This window comes from Mustelus asterias, chromosome 18, assembly GCF_964213995.1.
Source record: "Mustelus asterias chromosome 18, sMusAst1.hap1.1, whole genome shotgun sequence".
Taxonomy (NCBI): Eukaryota; Metazoa; Chordata; class Chondrichthyes; order Carcharhiniformes; family Triakidae; genus Mustelus; species Mustelus asterias.
This window is the reverse complement of record NC_135818.1, coordinates 50,239,684-50,261,910: the sequence shown is the minus strand read 5'-3', so window position 1 is coordinate 50,261,910 and position 22,227 is coordinate 50,239,684. Positions and strand designations below refer to the sequence as shown.

The window sequence follows — 22,227 nt, the reverse complement described above, 5'->3', positions numbered from 1 at the left end:
CAATTTTGCATGCTGCAGCACACAAGTTTTAACATTTGTTCATTTGTATTCAGCTTTTTATTTGCAGGAATTTGTACAGAAAAATAAACATACAGCTATAACACACCACATCTAGTGAACAGTACTATTACAAACCAAATTAACTATTCTGAAAAGGGAGCTTATGCTGTATGAACATAAGAACAAATACTATAATGAGGGTCAAAATAACTGAATTTATTATGTATAGTAGAACCATATAAATGTGTAGGTCAAATCAACGTGAAATACTTTGGCACCTTTACCAGAGCTAAAATAGTCTTCACAAACAAATGTTTCCAAACTAAAACAAAAAGTTTTACTTTTAAAATAAATGTCACTTTTGCAATGGGAAAGCAATCCATTTGTGTAAAGTAATTTTAATGTGCATATTCTGTAAAGAATGACTATCACAGGTTATATCCATCATTTCTCTCGTGAGTACAAGCTTTTAAAATAAATTCTCTTTACACAATGTGAAAAAAAGCTATTAGACTTACTAAAAACGTAAACTGGTATCCATTGATGCTTAGGGGTCCAAAGAATTATTTGGATTCACCTGGTCTTTCTTTTAAACTGGACACAATACATTTGAGTCTAGTTACATAATTGTTTTTACATAATATACCTGTAAGTTATTTGTAAATAGCGTCAAATAGGAGTGCAACTTCCATGTTATGTTTAAAACATAATCAGTAATTAGTGATTTTCATACAAAGTACAAACGTAATCGCTCTCAGTTTTGGGTCAAGGCAAATTGCAGAAATAATTTCTTCTACTGGCAGAAAACTATAAACTCTGGAGGCAAAATGTCCATGAAAAGTGAGGAAAAGCATTTAATTTGTATGCATACAAGCAAGTCATATCTGGTGAACTACACGTTCTGTAGATGAGTCCAAGTTGTTGGAAAACCACCACTGTCCTTCTGTTCCTTGCATGGAGTAAACGAGTTCACTGGATCTCACAACTGTTACTTTAAGAACTCACCAGCACATAGATCATTCTGCAAAACAAAACAGTTAAAAAGAGATAATATGCTAAACTTGTCACAATGAAATAAAACAGATTTGATTTCAAAATTAATGGTAACCAAATCAACTGCTGCAGGCAATTTAATAACTGGACTCCACTACTAATGGTATCCCTCCTACCGTTCTCAAGTTGCCTCTTCAGTCATTTATTCCCAGCCCATACTTCCCTCCTCTTAGATATTTGCCTCTATTCATCATAAAGTGACCCTCTACTTTTTCCATCTACGTATTGTTTACATTATGAAAGCTGGTCTATCATCTCGAGTTGTACCCAAACCCAGATTATTTGTATAATTTTCTTATCTTCACCAGGTTCTATGGTGGCATTCAAGTCGGTTATTGCAATTCTACTCTCGTATATTCTTGAGTTTCCAAAGCCTTTGACAGGCTGTGAAAGATGCACTTCTAAACAAGAAACTTAACAAATCTTTCAACAAGTCATGTTCATGAATATCTAAAGTGACCAACTTTGCTGTGTGCTGTACTTGATTACACAGCAGCACAGTGGTTAGCACTGTTGCCTCACAGCGCCAGGGACCCGGACGCAATTCCCAGCCTGTGTCACTGTCTGCGCGGAGTCTGTACATTCTCCCTATTGTCTGCGTGGGTTTCCTCTGGGTGCTCCAGTTTCCTCCCACAGTCTGAAAGACATGCTGATTAGGTGCGTTGGCCATGCTAAATCTTCCCTCAGTGTACCCGAACAGGCGTTGGAGTGTGGCAACTAGAGGATTTTCACAGTAACTTCATTGCAGTGTTAATGTAAGCTGACTTGCGACACTAATAAATAAACTTTAAAACATCGTTTTCCATCAACCCTGCCATAGGCTGGGGCTCTGCACCTTCACTTCTCTGATCTTAGGGGAAAACAACCTTCAAAGACTCTCCATCATCTACAAGATTCAAGTCAGGGATGTGATGGAACACTTGCTGCTTATCTGGGTAAGAACATAATTAAATAAGAATAGGCCATTTGGAGCTTGCTCTGCCATTCAATAAAGTCAAGGCCAATTTGATTGTGGTCTTTGCCCCACTTTTCTGCTGCCTCCCATAACCTTTGACTCCCTTGAAAATCAAAAATATAATTCAACCGTGAATATATTCAATGAATACAAAAGATTAACAGAAGAAATTCCTCATTTCTGTCGTAAATGGGTGACCCCTTATTTAAAACTGTTCCCCCTGTTCTAAATTTCACAAGGGGAAAATTTCTCTCAGCATCTAACCTGTTAAGCCACCTCTGAGTCATATATGTTGCAATAAGATCACCTCTCATTCTGCTAAATTCCCATGAGCTTTGGTGCTACTTTTCCACAAACATCCAATCCCTCCGCCACTGACTCTGACAGCTGAGGGTAGCATCTAGAAGATGCACTGCAGGAACTCATCAAGGCTCCTTAGACAGCACCTTCCAAAGCTACAACCACTACCACCTAGAAGGACAAGGACCGTAAACACCACCAACTGGATGTTCCCCTCCATCCTGACTTGGAACTATATTGCCGTTCCTTCACTGCTGCTGGGTCAAAATCCTGGAATTCCCTCCCGAACAGCAGTGTGTGCCCACACCACATGGACCGCAGCAGTTCAAGAAGGTAGCTCACTACCACCTTCTCAAGGGTAATTAAGGATGGGCAATAAATGCTGTTCTAGCCAGCAACACCCACAACCTATAACTGAATTAAAAACCTTTCCTCAAAACAATCCCTTCATCCCAGGAATCAATCTGGTTAACTTTATCCCTCTTTAATTGAGACCAAAACTGTACACAATATTCTAGGTATGGCCTCACCAATGCCTGTCTGTTGTAATAAGACCTCCCTACTTTTATACTCCATCTACCTTGCAATAAAGGCAAATATTCCATTTGCCTTTGTAATTACTTGCTGTACCTACATGCTAACCTTTTATGATTTATGTGCAGCAAGTCCTCAATTCAAAGTAAAGTTTATTTATTAGTGTCACAATTGGGCTTACATTAACACTGCAATGAAGTTACTGTGAAAATCCCCTAGATGCCACACTCCGGCACCTGTTCGGGTACACTGAGGGAGAATTTAGCATGGCCAATGCACCGAACCAGCACGCATTTCAGACTGTGGGAGGAAACCGGAGCATCCGGAGGCAACCCACACAAACATGGGGAGAATATGCAGACTCCGTACAGACAGTGACCCAAGCCGGGAATCGAACCCAGGTCCCTGGTGCTGAGAGACAGCAGTGCTAACCACTGTGCCACCCTTCAAAGACTCTTCATCAAAGGTTCAAGTCAGCAATGTGCCATTGTGGATGTGTTCCTGCACAACCCAACTTGAAGTGAAATGACTAAGTGAAGCATTGCTTCCCATAGGGAATCAGTGTTAAAACCAGAGTTAGGTTCCTTTGGACATTTCTCATCCAGAGAAAAAGGACATACAAGGTGAAATGCTGTACCTGATGTGCAGCACTGTGAATTCCTAGCTGAAATAACTTAAATCACAAAATATAAATGAATTACAGTAGTGTCCAAAAAATACACTAACTATACAGGTACCTGTACTGAGTGCACTTTTCAAATTGACCAGGCTCCATCTGGTGACAGAAGTTGCTCACTGCTGTTATCAGCTGAAGTCCCAGAACTACCTGTACTGACCAGATTTAGCCACTAGATGCACCCCAAGACATCAGGGGGGTGGTGGGGGGGTAGAATTCAGCAACAGCTAAGCCAGAGGTGGAATGAGCAGCAAACGGGCTGGCGGACGAGCCCGGGAAGCTAGAGGCACTGGTGACGAGAGTGAAAGCACTGGGGGAAAGATTTGTGAGCAGCCCAGCCACAGAAGGGGAAGTCTGTGGCGAACAGTGTTAAAGTGAAATGGGCATGTACGGACACTATTTTATCAAACAATAAATAAAAATATTAAGTGAGGCAACATTAAGCGAGGATTTACAGTACAAGGATGCTCAGATTGTGCCATTCTGCAGCATCTCTGCATTTAAATGTTCTGCTTTTCTATTCTTCCCACCAAAAATGGACAACCTCACACTTTTCCACATTATACTACATCCGCCAAATTTTTGCCCACTCACTCAATCGATCCACCTCCCTTTGTAGACTCTGTATTCTCTTTATAACTTGAATTCCTACCTATCTTTGTATTAACAGCAAGTTTGGCTCAGTCCCTTCATCCAAGTCATTAATATAAATTACAAGTTGCTGAGGGCCCTGCACTGATCCCCATGGCACTCCACCAGTTAGTTTGCCAACTGAAAATGACCCATTTATTCTGACACACTGTTTCCTGTTAGTCAATCCTCTTTCCATACTAATTATCACCCCAACACCCTAAACTCTTGTGTAATAACCTTTTGTGTGACACTATCGAATGCCTTTTGGAAACTGAAATATATATCTACTGGTTCCCCTTTATCCAGCCTGCTTATTACATCCTCAAAAAACTCCAATAAATTTGTCAAACAGGATTTCATAAAACCCTATTTCCTAAATGTCCTGTTACTACTTCCTTAACAATGGGTTCTAGTATTTTCCTAATGCCAAACGCGAGGCTGACTGGCTTAGAGTTTGCTGCTCTCTGTCTCCCTCCTCTCTTGAACAGAACTGCTATATTTGCGGTTTTCCAATCTGCTGAGACCTTTCCAGAATCTAGGGAAGTTTGGAAGATTACAAACCAATGCATCCACTATCTCTTGCAGCCACTTCTTTTAAAGACCCGAGGAAACAGGTCATCGAGTCCAGATCAGTCCTAGAGCTTTCCTAGAATTTTTTCCTCTAGTGATAGTGACTATTTTAAGGTTATTCTTGCTTTCCTCCCTTTTGCCCTTTGATTTCCAATTATTCTTTTGATACTTTTTGTATCTTCCACTATGAAGACAGATACCAGATACTTGTTCAAAGTCTCGGTTTCCTTGTTTCCCTTTATTAATTCCCCAGCAGCTGCTCTCTTCCTTTTTATGTACTTGGAGGAGCTGATGTCATCTGTTTTTTATATTTCCTGCTCGTTTACTTTCATATTCTAATTTGCCCCTCTATTACTTTTTATTATTCATCCTTTGCTGGTTTCTAAAATGTTCTCAATCTTACGGCCTACCACTAATCTTCTCAGCATTATGTGCCTTTTCTTTCAATTTGATACCATCCTCAACTTCCTTAGTTAACCACAGATGGTGCATTCTTCTCAGATAGAATGCTATAAGTTTCACAGTAACTTTATTGCAGTGTTAATGTAAACCTACTTGTGACACTAATAAATAAACTTAATTCATGTTTTATTAATACAGCCACAACAAAACACTGGGTTCAAACTCTATCACTTTGGCTGCATTATGTACAATCTGCAATGTGCTCTGCAGCAACTCACCAAAGTTATTTCGACAACATCTGTCTCCTGCCAGAGATGAGATCAATGTCTCTGAATGTCATAAAAAAATCTGATAAGCAGCTTTCTCCCTCTTGCTGTTTTCTAACCTTATTCTCTTCTGTATTTATTTCATTTATATTATTTACCCCCCACCCCCCCCCAACCTTCTCACCTTGTTCCTTCTTAATTCCTGGTTGTAGCACCCTATATGCCTTCCGTCTCCTCTCTAGGTTCAGTCTTAAAAATTTTAACTGCATAGCCTCCGACTGCAGTTCATCATTTCCTGGGATCTTAAAATGAAGCAGCTCCATCAACTTCCTGCACACACACTTCCTCCTTCCACAGGCATTACCCAACCACTACTTCATATAATATCCTACCACCTCTTACCTAGTCTTTAATCTGCAGTGACAATTTTACTTTTGCACCCAAATTTCTCGATAGAAAACTATTTTCTTGCCCCATAACAATCAATCTGACAGCCAAGTTTTATACTTCAAAATCATATACCTCATTATAAACTTAGTAGTGCAAAAATCTGTGGTAGAATTGAGAAAATGTCTGAAAACATAATTCATCTTTATGTCAACTTACCCATATAGATAGTAAAAAAAAGACAACAGGTAAAATGCTAGTTTGCACCACCCTTCCTTCTGACAGTATGCAAGTATATCTGCATTCATAATAGTGGTAGGATCATAGAGACCTGGGACGCTCATTATTGGTCGAGTCATGTACCTGCAAATAGATTTTATTTTAATTAAAAAGGGATACACTCTCAATTGACATGAAAAAGTCCATTTCTCTATTAAACGCAGTGATCAACATATGAATAAGCTAAGAATGGAGCACAGATTGTCTCCAGGTCATTTATAAACCATGGGCTTAATACAAAATAAGGAACATTAACACCCATAAAAGTAATTTTGTGAACTATATATCAAATTTGTGACATGTCATTGCACTAGCTAATTTAATCATTTATAAACATCTTGACAGATAAATTCAATAAAATTGGAAGAAGTAAATGTTTTGGATGTAATTTGACTTTGGCAATGCAAAGCTGACGCAAAACAGACAATAATTGACAGACACCATTAATCAACCACATAACAGTATCCTTTTACAGACTGAGCTTCAGATTACACATTTTCAAGAAACAGTCAGGCTGATCTTAAAGGTATCACTGTTTGGTCTTAATCATAGCCTGGAATAAACAGAGATCATAATTCTTACACAAAAGCAACATGCTGCAGATGCTGTAAATAAGAAATTAAAACTGAAGATGTTGGAAATATTCAGCAGGTAGAGAAGCAGCAGAGAGAAAAGAACAGTTCATGTTTCAGGTCCATGATCTTTAATCAGAACTGGGAAAAGTCAGAAATGTAATTGGCCTGAAGCAAATCCTCTCGCAGAGTAGTGGGCAGGAAAAGATTTTTTGCTTTGGACAACAAAGAAAGAATACTGAAGCAAGATTCAGTGGGTTGTCTTTTACATGCTTCTGGTAGATCTGGAATAGTTAAAGGATGTGCTATGCAGTTGGATCTATAATGGTTTTTCATTGAAATATATACCAAAATGTTAGATATATTACAGTTTGAACCATATACTGTTTCAGGAAATATTTAAATGGGAGAGCAGATTTTAAAAAATACATGGCACTCAAATTACTACATTTTGCTTGTATGAACAGTCTTAATTTACCTTTCATTTCCAAAACAGACATCAACTGTTAATCAGCCAAATGTTTATCTGACCTTTACTTTTGTTGTTCTTCAATCTGACGCTGATGTTTAACTACAGATGCTAGGAATATAAACTTTACTGTGGGCCATGTATTTCATTCCTTCAATACTTAATTAGATTTCACTTTAAAAAGCAACATTTAAATATTAAGATAGTATTTAAGGCAGGACTTATCCAAGGATTACACGTTGTGAGCCCACCCTATTTTCGAGAAGGAGCAGAGAAAGGAAATCAAGCATACATTAATTTTAAAATGCTATTATCGAACAACATGCAGGGCATTTTCTCCAAATTTACACTAAGTGAACTCCCACGGTATTGCTGATGGAAGATGAGAGTCTGAAGCACGGTATAATTTCAGATACCAACTTGGCTGCTGTTTTAAAGGCAATGGATCCGGTGTTTGGGAAGGGTCTGGTCCTGCAGTGAATTTAAATGCTCATTATTGATAGAAGTCTCTCTAGATTGATATCTACTTTGGCTCCCCTTGTTATCAACGAAAAAAGCTCCACATTATCTCAAGACCAACTAAAACATCAAGACATAATCAGGTTTCTATTTCTCTTTCAATAATTTATTGAAAAATTCATGATACATTAACAAATCACAAGTGTAGCAGTTACTGCATATTGAAACAGAGTTAGCCCTGCCGAATGAGCAATAACCTAGACTAGCACTTTAGTGTAGTGCTAAATGAGTTTTATAGATGAAACATTAACCACAAGTCAGTTCAGGTGAACATTACAGATTCCACTATACCATCTGAAGAGCCTGGAGTTTTCCTGGTATCCGAGTCAACATTCATTTCGTGACCAACATCAATTGATCAACTTTTCATTAGAGATGTTGATGGGACTTTATTTTGTGCTAATTGGTTGCAACTTTTCCCTAGGTAACAACTATAGCTACATTTATTTGATTTGCCTGAAATATTTTGAGACATTTGAAATTAAATATGGTACAGAACATGCTTTCTTTTTAAGGACACCTTTAACATTACGAAACTTGCGGCCATTAATGTGTGAATTTAAAAGCCACTATAAATTTCTGTTATGAAAACGTGTGTATAAATGTATTTCTTGCTTTGGTGAGCATGTGTTTCAGAGCCTGTGCAGCATATTACAGTTCTTGCTATTTATTTCTGACGATTCCACAAGAAAAGATGGGAGTTTGAAAAAGCTACTGGTAATTCTGCATTTTGTAAACCACAACAAATATTATTCAATATAGTAATAAAACAAGTGTTTCAGGCCTCTCAACTTAATAGAAGCCTCAATTATATAGGTTTGCTTTAATACACCAAAACCAAGGCAAGTATCAAGACGTCCAAACTCAATTTTCTGAAGACAAATGACTTGCGACCTGGACCAGCTGCCCAAATGTACTAGAACCATAAAATCCCTATAGTGCAGAAGGTGGCCATTCGACGCATCGAGTCTACACTGACTCTCCGAAAGAGCATCCCATCCACATCCTCCCATCCACCATATCCGTGTAATCCCATGCATTTACCATAGCTAATCCACTTAACCTACACATCTTGGGACACCAAGGGGCAATTTAGCATGGCCAATCCACATAACCTGCACATCTTTGGACTCGAAGGAAACCGGAGCACCTGGAGGAAACCCACACAGAGACAGGGAGAATGTCTGTGTGGAGTTTGCAGTCACCCAAGGCCAGAATTGAACTCAGGCTCCTGGCGCTGTGATGCAGCAGTGTTAGCTACTGTGCCACCAGTCTGGTACTAGTGGATCCTGTTCCAGAATGGGCACAAAACTTTTTAATTGGCTGTTTTGGTCACTTTTGTGCACAATCAGGCTGCTGGCGCTCCAAAGTACTGCCTCCTCTCAGATGCAAGGTAGCAGGAGACCCCAATATGACTGCTATCTGCCTTTCTTTGCCTTTCATGCTCTGCTCCCACCTCCTAGTAGCGCTTAGCACCAGTATTTGGGTACCAGTTAATCGCCAGACCAATTCAGGCATTTACATCCTGCAGGGTCAGGACTTGAAAATCATCTAGGCTTCGAGGTCCTGACCGCAGATTGAAAATCAAGTCCAATAAGTCCATTGTGACTTTGCAGCCTAATTGAATATTTCAGTAATGTTAAATATATCAGATGTACTAATCAGGAAATGTTCAATCTGAAACAATCTCAACTGATGACATTTATTATGCATTCTTCTGTTAGCTTTTGCATATTTCCAACTATTTTAATTGTAGATTTGGAAGAATGGTTGCAAGATTAAATTTAAATTCCAAGTCATTTAACATTAAAAGCAGAATAAGCTGAATTATCAAACTGTCATAAAGCAAAATTATTCCACTCAGGTATCTCTCAAACTCTTATCCAAGTTTTCAAAATTTCAGTACATATACATTGCTGAAAAGAGAGCTATGTTGCTAATGCTTTTCATCTTTATTCGTCAGCACAAATTTAAGAATGACAAATTTTAAACATCCACAATTTATACCACGAGAGGGAAAGATGATCAGTTGACAAGCCAACTCTGATTGGCTGAGACCTTGCCATAGAGAACACAATGGGAAGTATAGGTTCCTCAAGCTCCTGTGTAATCAAAAAGGTATAAGGCTTGAACATATTCCTTTTGCTTACAGAGAACAGGTACCTGCATATGAAATTAGTTAAAAGCGAATTACTGCGGATGCTGGAATCTGAAACCAAAAGAGAAAATGCTGGAAAATCTCAGCAGGTCTGGCAACATCTGTGAGAGAAAAGAGCTGATATTTTGAAAAGAGCTGACTTGAAACATCCGCTCTTTTCTCTCCTTACAGATGGCCGCCAGACCTGCTGAGATTTTCCAGCATTTTTTCTTTTGGGTACCTGCATATGAATGTATGTCACTCCCAACAAGTATAAATGAGCTATGTTATGGTCACAACTGAAGGAATATGCTATTTGATTTGGTCAGCCAAACACTGGGATATACCTGGCACTACACTAGCACTGAAATTCATACACAGCGTTGCTCAATTGTGTGATAGGCAGCAAGTCTTTTTGGACAACATTTGGTGCAAATACCTCTCATGTTGCCACTGCATAGTAGTAGCATGGAATGGCTTCCTTAACCTGTTGTTCAAAGTTTTGACATACTTTGCCTTTCCGGGGTAACTTTGAGATAGACCAGGCACTTTTTGAATCTGAAGGTGGTGGCCTTTAGCCCAATTGGGAGTTTGCAGGAAACATAGCGAACAATGATCTGATCAGGATAGCCACTGTCCCACAGGCTAGCTTTGATGTCATAGAAATCATAGAATCCTTACAGTACAGAAAGAGGCCATTCGGCCCATCGAGCATGCACCGACCACAATCCCACCCAGGCCTACCCCCATATCCCTACATATTTTACCCACTAATCCCTCTAATCTACGCATCCCAGGACACTAAGGGGCAATTTTAGCATGGCCAATCAACCTAACCCGCATATCTTTGGACTGTGGGAGGAAACCGGAGCACCCGGAGGAAACCCACGCAGACACGAGGAGAATGTGCAAACTCCACACAGACAGTGACCCAAGCCGGGAATCGAACCCAGGTCCCTGGAGCTGTAAAGCAGCAGTGCTAACCACTGTGCTACCGTGCCGCCCAGGTACTGTTAAAATGTGCTGTACTTCTGTGTCTTGCAAGATGAGCAAATAGTTGGGATCCTATTTACAAGATTGCTGATAAGGCATACAAAAGGAATATTTTAAAACCTTGCACCTTGTTTGAATTACACGGGAGCCTATAGTTCTCCGCTGCTTTTTCCATGGCAACACTTCAGTGAATCAGAGTCAATTTGCACCCATTTCCCAGTAGCACAAATGGATGCAGCCATTTAAAATCTGATATTTATGCATTCTATCCTGATGAGCGCAAGACGAAAAGCTCTGGCAAAACATCGCTCTGTGGTAATATTCAAATTCATATTACCAAGTGAATGTGCTTATAAATGGGAGAGATTGTGTACTAGGCTTCAGGAAAAACAATGTAGGGCTAGAATATGAAGTACAAAAAAGCTCCAAATAAACCACAAAAGGAGTGCTGCATATTTGGCACAATAAATTCAATCTATTCAAGACAAAACATAAAATACATTCAGTAGAAAATGGCAGACAATAGGTACTTACCTCCAGATATGGTAGCCCAGCAATGGCATATTGACACCCAATGTGAGCCATTCTGTTGCACAGAGGAACATGACACAGAAGAAGGCATGGATGAGGTACTCAGGAAGTACCAGCTGAAAGAAAAACCTTAAAATGAATATGATTTACTAGATTTGCTTTTACCTATGAACCTGGCAAAAAGAATAGCCTATTGGATTTATTTTAATTAATAGGTATCCCATAGGACCAATGTTTCAGAGTCATAAAAACAAAGGGAGTCCATACTTTGGGCACAAAAGGACACATTCTCAAAAGTTCCACAGGTGGGACTTCATAACACAACATTTTACAATACTGCTCTTCTGGACACCTGGAATAAAATCCAGCCAGTCCAATGGAATGAAAGTTTCCTCTGTCTGCTGATTCAAAGAATTCCAAGTAAACATTTGAACGGTGTCAATCCACTTCCTAATGGATGCAAGTATGTTATGCTAACCATAAGCCAGCACTAATCAGCACCAAATCGGTACTCTCAAAACTCGCAGGAAGTGCTCCTGTTTCTTTCCTATTCTATAAGTTTTATGTAAAATGTGTCAGTCCTCAGCACGGCTTACCATAATGGGGAAACAAACTGGATCACATCTGATACAAACCAAAAAGAAAACCTGCATCAAATCAAAAGGAAATAAACAGAACTATTTATTTCAACTAAAAATGTAAAACTTAACTCAAAAATATTCTGAAGTAATTAAATGCCCTGTCCCAAGTTGCACATTTGATGTGAGGCTGGCATGTCAGAACAATTGGAACAGTACGTGGAGCAGGACTGTTCTAACAAAATTTCATACAAATTACATAGCTGTTACAAAGCATAAACAGGAGCAGCAGTTTGGATCAAAGCAAGATATGTAGCAGCCAAACATGCAAGTTTATGGTAAATTGGAAATTCTGCTGCTGTAGTTGTCTTAAATATTTAAGATGTAGGTAGTCTTTAATATTGCAGCTTGTTTTTAGAAATCATAGAATCATTGAAACCCTACAGTGCAGAAGGAGGCCATTCGGCCCATCGAGTCTGCACCGACCACAATCCCACCCAGGCCCTACCCCCACCTATTTACCCGCTAAGCCCTCTAACCTACCCATCTCAGGATTCTAAGGGGCAATTGTTTTTTTTTTAACCTGGCCAATCAACCTAACCCGCACATCTTTAATCCTTAGAGCACGAGGTTAAAACCAGGCACAACTGTGATGCAAACAAAATAACTTGTTGAGTGATCCCACTTTTTAAGATTAAAATTCAAATTTGACACCAAGAAAAAGTGTGCCAAGAGTGACTGGCCTGAAATTGTGTCAATCTTCAAACATCTAAGACTCAATATACAGGATTTGTAGGCTCAGGAACAAAGGTCAATGCCTTTAAATTATGTTCAAAAAACAGAAAAAGGTCAAAAGCAAAAGCTAATATTAAAACAGGATGGAAGAGAAAAGACCAGGAAAGTGAAGAAGTTTTTTTAAAACGTGGAGCTCATTTCTCTCCCTCAAATACACGGAGGTGAATTTTGTAATTATCAACATGAAGGCTGGCAAGTGGAATATTTTTTCAATATCAAGCATTCCTAAGTCAGATACAGCTGACCAGCTACAGAGCAAGATTCCCTTTACTCTGCCCAACAGTATGCTTTAGCCTCCATCCAGTGTACTACCCTTCGTACACCTGTGTTAATCATTTTTAGTCACCTTTATTAGAGTACCCAAATATAATTGTCAATTTAAGGAAAATGCTTGTTGTGAGTTCACATTCAATAGGCGCTATTAGACTGCCTCAGCATGACAGTACATATCATATAACAATGTTCTGCATTATTGCCTTGCACTCATTAGCAGATCAGTTCATAATAGTCCTGAGCATACCTGGAACAATGGAAGTTGGCAGATAGTATAAGGTCCATTTATAAGGAAAGTAGAGTGCAATGAAAAACATTGTTTACTTGAATATTTCAGACAGTGCAAGTTTACAGTGGACAAAGCATAAATTAACGTTTCTTCCCATCTGTTTTTACGACATGGGGGACACGGGTAAAGTGGCATTTGCTACCCATCCATATTACTGAGGGTATTAAGAGCTTGTTACACAATGTAGGACTGGAGTCACCAGCAGTCTAGAAGAGGAAACAGAGATGGCAATTTCTCTTCCTACAGGCACAATTAACCAACTGAGTTTCTAAATTACCCCCCCACACCCCGTTCTTCAAATTGCTGAGTATCAGCTAATGGAGTAGAGCTTCACTCCTTGTATGTGAATTACAAGAACTGTGATGTTATATACTTACCTGGACAGACTGAATAGTCTTTTTCTCTAGAAAAAAATCATTGCATTTATACAATGCCTTTTACAACCACTGGACAGTTCAAAGCGATTTTCAGCAATTAAGTACTTTGAAGTGTAGTCACTGTTGTAGGAAACTTGGCGTTCAATTTGTGCATTGCAAGCTCCCACAAACAGTAATGTGACAACGACCAAATAATCTGTTTGTGATGTTGGGTGAGGGATAACTATCAGTCAGGACAGAGAGAATGCCCCTGCTCTTTCAAAATAATGCCATGGAATATGTCCAAAGGGGGAAAAAAGGGTCTCAGTTTAACCTCTGTCTGCAAGGTAGCACCTCAATACAGCACCACATCAGTCTTGATGTTTGAGAAGTCCTGGAGAGGGACTAAACCCAGAACCTGCTGACACAGAAGTGAGACTGCTACTGACAGCCATGCTGACATGGAAGGCTGAGGGGTGACTTGAATGAGATATTTATAATAACGAATGGGACTGATAGATGGAAACATCTTCCCTATGTCTACCCTGTGGCAGAAACCAAACCTAGAGGCCTTAAACACAATATAATCACTAATAAACCTAATAAAGAATTCAGGAGAAACTTTATACAGCGTGCTGAGACTGTGAAATTCACTGCTACATGCTGTAATTGACATGAAGAGCTCAATTGCATCAAGGGAAAGCTGCAAAAGTACAAGAGGAAAAAGAAATAGAAGGATACGGCAACAGAGTTAGATGAAGAGCTTTGGGAGGAAGCTTGTGCGTAGCATAAACACCAGCACATACCAAAAGGCCTGTTTCACTGCTCAAAATTCTCTGCAATACAACTCAACAAAACACTCCACAAAATTTCAAATACCGGTCTTTCTACTTAAAAAGGCAGAAAGATGCAAGCAGTGGTTCAGTGAGTGAATGCACTACACAACAGGACAATAAGCTCTCCCAGAATCAATCCATGAACTATTTAGCTTTTATTTCTTAGCTAAGGTGAAAGTGAGTACTATATTAGGCTTCGAAGAGGGAAAGAAAAATTACAAACACAAACCTTCTGGAGATTCATGAAAAAAAAAACACCATATGAAGTCTGGGTCAGACTCAGCTGTAATGACCTCAACTGTCAAATCCACTGATGCTGATTGTATGCACTCAGACATGAATAACTGCTTTGGATGAGATACTGAAATGAACTTCAACCATGAAACAAAGCCCAAGTCACTTTCTTTAGGAAGAGAAGTATTAATGAAAAAATATTGAATGAAAATAGAATGACACCATTCAGAGAAGTTAACTGTGCAGTGCATTTTGCCACGGTGATAGAAACCGAACACTAAATTCATTTTCAGGATGTGGATTTTGCGGCAAGGGCGGAATTTAATCGCCCTCACTAGTTGCCCCAAAGTAGCAGTTTGACACAAAAGAGTGGCTTGTCTAAGCACTTCAGAGGGCAGTTAAAAGGCAAACGTGTGACTGGAGTCACATAGGTCAGACCAGGTAAGGACAGCAGTGAACCATGTTACGACATTCTGGCAACTTCACTGTCACTTTTACTGTCACCAGCATTCTGTTCCACATTTTTTCCCCCAAAATGGAATTCAAATTACGAGATATGAACTCACAAATAGTACGGATTATACACACCACTGAATTCTAATTAAAAAGATTGGGTTTGAACAGATCATAGATGATCCTAACGCTCAAGCTATTTATGGGGAAAACTCTCCACTAAAAGATCCTTTTCCCATTTTTTCAGGCACAATTTCTCGTGAATAGTCTGGATCCAGCGATAGCTACAAGTTGAACTGAATACCCTCCTGTGTTCAATAAGCAGCAGGAATGCAATTTGATTAAAAGAAAACTTTGATTACATGGAAAAGGTATTAGAAAACCTGAAGCTTTTTTTTCAAAAAACAGGTAGGAAGTACTCCACAAAAATAATGATTCAAATGTGCCATCCTGAAATGTTAAATTACTGCACTGAACACATATCTCCATTAAAATCCTTAAAAATGCTTGATATATTTACAGCAAAAAGATTCTGCTCAAAGACCAGCAGCATTGTGCAACAGGGCAGCCATTTCCTTTATTAGTTAATGGTATGCAGCAAAAAGGTTTTATAGTAGGTATTTATGTTTTCACCATTAGGTGATTCATAGATACATAGTCAGTCACTGATAACTTCCCCCTCCCTTAATTTAATACACAAAATCTTATCTTGCAACAAATTTGGGTGGGCGGCACGGTAGCAGTGGTTAGCACTGCTGCTTCACAGCTCCAGGGTCCCGGGTTCGATTCCCGGCTCGGGTCACTGTGTGTGGAGTTTGCACATTCTCCTCGTGTCTGCGTGGGTTTCCTCCGGGTGCTCCGGTTTCCTCCCACAGTCCAAAGATGTGTGGGTTAGGTTGATTGGCCAGGTTAAAAAAAAAAATTCCCCCTCGAGTCCTGGGAGGTGTAGGTTAGAGGGATTAGCGGGTAAAATATGTGGGGGTAGGGCCTGGGTGGGATTGTGGTCGGTGCAGACTCGATGGGCCGAATGGCCTCCTTCTGCACTGTAGGGTTTCTATGATTTCTTTCTATGAATTAATGTCTGTTATCAACAAAAATGAAGTTAAAATTAATTGCTGTCAAATATTCCATTGAAAAATACCATTTCTAATCTACATCAATGATTTAGGTTTAATAATTCAATATAAACTGATCAAATTAGAATGTTAATCTAAGGACAGTGGATTTGGATGAGGGAGCTCAGAAATTTTAAAATGTTTTTGACAAAATAACCAACTGGACAGAATAATGGCAGATAAAACTTAATTCAGACAAGCAAAATAAATGCAAGCCTTATTTATTTTGCTACACATGGGAAGGAAAATACACATACTCCAGAGATGATAAAGAAATAGAAAAGGATGAGGTTGTTAGGGGTGTCTTAGTCGGCTCAAAGTTCAATAAGTCTGACCAATGCAGAGCAGCAATCAACAAAGCTAACAGAATGCTGAATGATATTGCTAGAACGATAATGGCACAAATCAGAGGAAGTCATGCTAAAACTCAGTGCTCTAGTTACACCACACCTGCAGTACAGGTTCCATTTCTAGAGACTGAGGCACATGGCAGACTTTCACACACTGGAGACAGTGCAGAGAAGTGCCACAAAGCTGAATGCCAGTTTGAGGTCTGAATAGCAAAAGCTTGCACATTTCCACTTTGAAAGAATCACAGAATTGGTACATTTGGCCATTTGGCCCAACATATCTGCACCGCCTCTCTGAATAAGTAACTCATCTAGTTCCATTCTCTCCATAACCCTGCACATTCATTCTTTTCAGATTACAGTCTAATTGCCTTTTAACTGCTTCAATCAAACCTGTCTACACCACACAACAGAGCATTCCAGGCCCTAACCACTTGCTGCATAAAGATGTTTTTCCTCATATCAGCATTGCTTCTTTTAACAATTACTTTCAATTTGTGCCTGCTCATTCTCAATCACTTCGCGAGTGAGAACAATTTCTTTCCATCTACTCTCTCCGAGCCCCTCATGATTTTAAATATCTAAGGTGGTAGAGATAATATATTAGAGGTTCAAGATATTAAATGGCAGAGGTTTATCTGGAATATTATTTCAAACTAAAGTGCAAGAGCAAGGCCAGATACATGGGTTCAAGCTAGTAAAAGGCAAATATAAGTGATGGAATGAACCTCCAGACATATTAGGGGAGGCAAAAACTCATGATTCATGTAAGAAACAACTGCATGCTACAGCTGTGGGGAGGAAAGGGGAACGGATTGTCTTTTTGAGTGGATAAATGAAGGTTTCCAATTGGCCTCTGTTATCCATAATTATCTTGTGAACAAGAGTTTCAGCCAATAAACTACAAATGTAAAAAACCGACATTTTGCTAGCATATAAGATTTATTTTACTAGCATATTGGATATGTGTGGCAGTTTCATCTTTAACTATTGTGCCTTCTCAATGTATCTTTGAAAGGATGCCCACCAAAATCTCAATATTAAAGATGAATATTGATCAACAATAATTAAATGTTCCACTATATGCACAAGAATGTGTTATGTTTGATGATGCCGGGCTGGGTCATTTACAATAGTCTTTCAGTTAAACAGTATCTTCAACATTTTCAGCTGTGCATCTTTAGTAATTCCAATGGATTTGTTTTAGTCTTAAAATTCACAACAGTTGAACTTGCAGCTTGTAAGTTAATTTGAGAAGCTTGACTCCTACTCTATTAATCAATTTCAAAATGTTTTCAGGTTACATAGTGCCAAATTAATTGTTCATACAATCAGCCCAAGTCATTTTAGCATACAAGTTAAATTTTAAATGCAATATCTCCATCCATTAGTCATTTATTTCGTTGCAGTAATAAAAAATATTGTTGCAAATTTGATTTTACCTAGTATATTGTCAGTTATGACCTGAAAGACATTCACATATGACCCCAAGAAAAGGGTTTTAAAATGAAAGGCATTTTGACTAGAAATTAGTACGAACCTTTAATGCCATTTTGACTCTTTTAATCTTTTTGACCTTTACAACTGTCTTTGTGCCGAACAAAATGACAAAAGCAGATTGAAAGAATGTTAGTACGACAGCTGACAAGATCACTGCAGATTAATAACAGTCAGAATACAAAGGTGAAGGCAAGCGTGAATCAATACACTCAAAAGAAAAATAACTTCTCAAGGCAGAGAAATCGGAACGTTTAGAAAAGAAAAAGCAAAAAAAAATTCATAAGTATTCAAAATCACCTCACATTAACTTACAGGATTGAGTGTATTACATTGGTCTATAGGATTCTTGTAGTCAGTCTTCAATTCATCAAATGCTATAATCTGGAAGAGAGTATCAAACGGTTTAACATAATCACGTTTTCCCTCATATTTGCAATTTCACAAATCGTTGCACAATCCAGACCATTCAACAAAGGTGAGCCCACTGCCCACTACAAAATAGTGGCACGTCATTATTTTTATTAGGTTTTTTAAAAAATGCAAAAAATATGAATTACATTCCCATTGCGTATGTGGAAAAGCTGCAACACCTAGCCTCACATTTTGCAAATCCGAGAATGCGGTAGGGGTGTTAAAACTAAATTTACAACACCGCCTGTGGCAACAACTCATTGCAAATCACTGAATGCAACTTAGCTCCATTCAAGGAGGGCGTCAAGAAACTGGCGGCGCTTTAAAGGAGATAGTCTGAATGGGAACATATTTCGGAAATGTGTTGCCAGAGGGGGAAATGGGTGGCTTGTTTTGGGGGAATCTCTGGGACATTCCCTCCCTCCATTCCCTCCCTCCCTCCCTCCCTCCATTCCCTCCCTCCCTCCCTCCATTCCCTCCCTCCCTCCATTCCCTCCCTCTCCCTCCCTGGGCCTGACAACAGCCGCAAACAAGCAGCACCCAACCGGCAAATCTACCAGCGACGGCGCTCCTCCCACAGCCAGCCAGGGCAAATCACCTTTTGCAAAAAGAACGGGCCGTTTAAAAACAAAACAAAAAGAAAAATCTGCTGGGATAGGAAAGCGGAAATAATCTGCTACTCACATGCCAAATGGCAAAGAATATGAGCGCGGCGGTAAGCAGCAGCGCCAACATGTAACAAAAGGCCGCGAATGTAAACGCCATCTTGGATCCAGGCAGCCGGCGCGCTGATGTCAGCACGTCATGAGGGAGGCGGCGCGCTGACGTCAGGAGGTAGCCGGCGCGCTGACGTCAGGAGGCAGCCGCCCCGCCCCCTATTCACAAAAATTTGCATGCTGCAGATGCGGCAAATCTGAAATAAAACTCAGCAGTCTGGAAAGAGCAAAAACCATTAGACCTTAAAATATAGGAGCAAAATTAGGCCATTCGACCCATCAACTCTGCCCCACCATTCGATCATGGTGATATGTTTCTCAACCCCATTCTCCCGCTTTTTCCCCAGTAACCTTTGATCCCCTTAACAATCCAGAACCTATAGAATCCCTACAATGCAGAAGGAGGCCATTCAGCCCATTCCGGTTTAGGCCTAAACCAGGATCTTGGATTTATGTCACACTATCAGTAACCCCCACAGCTTGCCTCCTGGACTTGCAGAATCTCACTGGCTGTCCTGTCTGGAGACAATACACATTTCTTTAACCTGTGCCTAATGCTCCCTCCACTCACATTGTCTGTATCTTTAAGACCTGGTTGGCTGTAAAGATTCGCGTTCTAATCAGTATTCTGTAACTTGATTTTGTGTCTCTGTGCCCTGTTTGAGAGCAGATATCCACTCCATCTGACGAAGGAGCAGCGCTCCGAAAGCTAATGGCATTTGCTACCAAATAAACCTGTTGGACTTTAACCTGGTGTTGTTAAAGCTCTTACAGAGGAAACTGGAGCAGAGGAAACCCACACAGAAATGGGGTGAATGTGCAAACTCCACACAGACAGTGACCCAAATCAGGGATCGAACCTGGGTCCCTGACACTGTGAGGCAGCAGCACTAACCACTGTGCCACCATGCCACCCCTATCTATCTCTGTCTTAAATACACTATTATTCGACTATTAATCTAAACACCTTCCGAGCATTCCAGTTTAATGAGACAAACAAGAACAGGAGTCGGCTCTTTAATTCATTCAACAATTTGTCTCGTTATTTAGTACTTTAGATACCAACTCAAACTTAAACAGTTGCAACTCTTTTAACTCCTTTATTGAACTTTAACTCTTAACTGAACATTAACTTTAATTATTTAACTGAAAATAGATATTACCAGGTTTTGGAAAACATTGGCCAATAAATATTCCCGATGTAGAATCTATCTTCTCTCTGAAGAGTCCTTCATGGCACACTTCTTACGATGGTTAATCTCTAGAGTTGTTGTTGGCAAACAAAAGACTGCACATGTCTTTTATCCACAAATTCTTCACTTGGTTCCAGAAGATTCTCTGTCATCCAGCTGTGGTCAAATGGACAAGGCCTGAGAAATTAAGCCTTGTCCAACATTAGGGAAATTAGGCCAACATAAGACTGGACATTTTAAAGTAAGTAAGAGTTTTAACAACACCAGGTTAACGTCCAACAGGTTCAACCTGGTGTTGTTAAAACTCTTACTGTATTTACCCCAGTCCAACGCCGGCATCTCCACATCATTTTAAAGTAATACAGCTAAAAACTCCTTCTATGTGGTTACCACAGGTCAAAAGCCAACAGGGACACAAACAGAACTGTTGCATATTGAACAGAGGTTCTTCACCTTAACAATAGGGAAGTCATCAGGACCTGAAACCAGAACCCAAACCTTTTACATATTGAATAGAGAGGCTTAAACTTTGCCATGCAGAAGTCGTTATGGGCTGAGACCCATTAGGAGATACTCAGACATTATGATTGTGTATTCCCTAGCATCAGTCAGAATCCCTGCTACTAAAGAAATACGTAAAACTAGGATGACCAAGCCTAACCTCATTGGGTGTTGTGACCCCACACCCATCACCCCATTGGCTGAAAACCAGTGAACATTCGAAGAAGGAAGGAGAATGATCCACCTAACCTGCACATCTTTGGAGTGTGGGAGGAAAGCAGAGAACCGGGAGGAAACACACACAGACACGGGGAGAATATGCATACTCCACACAGTCAGCTGAGGCCAGAACTGAATCCGGGTCCCTGGCGCAGTGAGGCAGCAGTGCTAACCACTGTGCCACCATGCCACTCCATTAACTTAATGCAGATAACTTTAAAGTTAGCTATCCACAGCAACTGGCAGAGGCCAGTCGGGGAAAGGTTCACAACAAAAAGAGAAATAGGGAAAAAAATGTTTTTAAAAACCTTACAAATTTAATTTAAGAAGAATATTTTCTATAGTTAGATCATGCAATGACACAGTGATTTAATGGCAATAAAAACAAAAAAATGCTGGAAAGATTCAACCTGACAGCAGCTGTGGAGAGAGATGCAAGATTTCAGGACAGTGACCTTTCACCGGTGCTTGGAGCCGGGGGTGGGGAGGGGGTGGGGGGGCGTCCATTATGTTGTCTCATGAAACAGTTTTCTCCTTCTTCCTAAAGGTGCTATCGGTACAATTCCAAAAATCCTTCAATAACCTGAAAGTGACTTATCTTCACGTCCCAAGTTATCGACTATGATCCACCACATATGATGCTCATTGTCACTTTGCAGAAATCTATCTAATATTTATTTTTTGAAATATGATACTCTGGTAAATATTGGTATTCAGCGGGATTTAGGAATTGTGCTACACAAATCACAGAAAGTTAACTTGCAGGTACAGAAAGCAATTAGGAAGGCAATGGTATGTTAGCCTTTGCTACAAGGGGGCTAAAGTACAAGAGTAAGGAAGTCTGTAATAACTCCAGGAGTCGGCTGTGAAGAAATTTTACTTTATTGATAAAATGAAAATAAACAATAACCACAAGCCTGTGGTGAAGACAACAGGTCCCAACCTGGACTAAAAGGTTAATAAACCCTCTCAGGGTCTTGCTTTATAAAGGGCTCGATATACAAGCTCCACCTGGTGGGCTAATTACCAATCCCAAGGGAGCTCGTATTCAACAAGCCCAACTGGGAGGTCAATTAGTGATTCCCCCATGCCGATATGGGGGTTATCACAAAATCTTATTGCAATTATATAT

The 22,227-nt window shown here is 39.8% G+C and overlaps 1 protein-coding gene across 2 annotated transcripts; it reads right to left on the bottom strand.

Moving 5' to 3' along the window:
* Window positions 1-42: 42 nt before the first annotated feature.
* Window positions 43-19,343, bottom strand: cnih1 (cornichon family member 1). 2 transcript variants are annotated; one of them, XR_013500033.1, is made up of 6 exons: window positions 19,151-19,343; window positions 18,368-18,436; window positions 11,280-11,392; window positions 5,996-6,139; window positions 177-1,021; window positions 43-95 (listed from the first exon to the last, which is right to left on the bottom strand). XR_013500033.1 is itself a non-coding variant. In XM_078233908.1 (5 exons), the coding sequence occupies exons 1-5, from the start codon at window positions 19,229-19,231 to the stop codon at window positions 994-996; spliced, it is 435 nt and encodes a 144-aa protein (XP_078090034.1). In that variant the 5' UTR covers window positions 19,232-19,343; the 3' UTR covers window positions 43-993. The 2 variants fall into 2 exon arrangements, 1 of the variants encoding a protein (XP_078090034.1); XM_078233908.1 differs by having other exon boundaries at window positions 43-1,021.
* Between the last annotated feature and the right edge of the window lie 2,884 nt (window positions 19,344-22,227).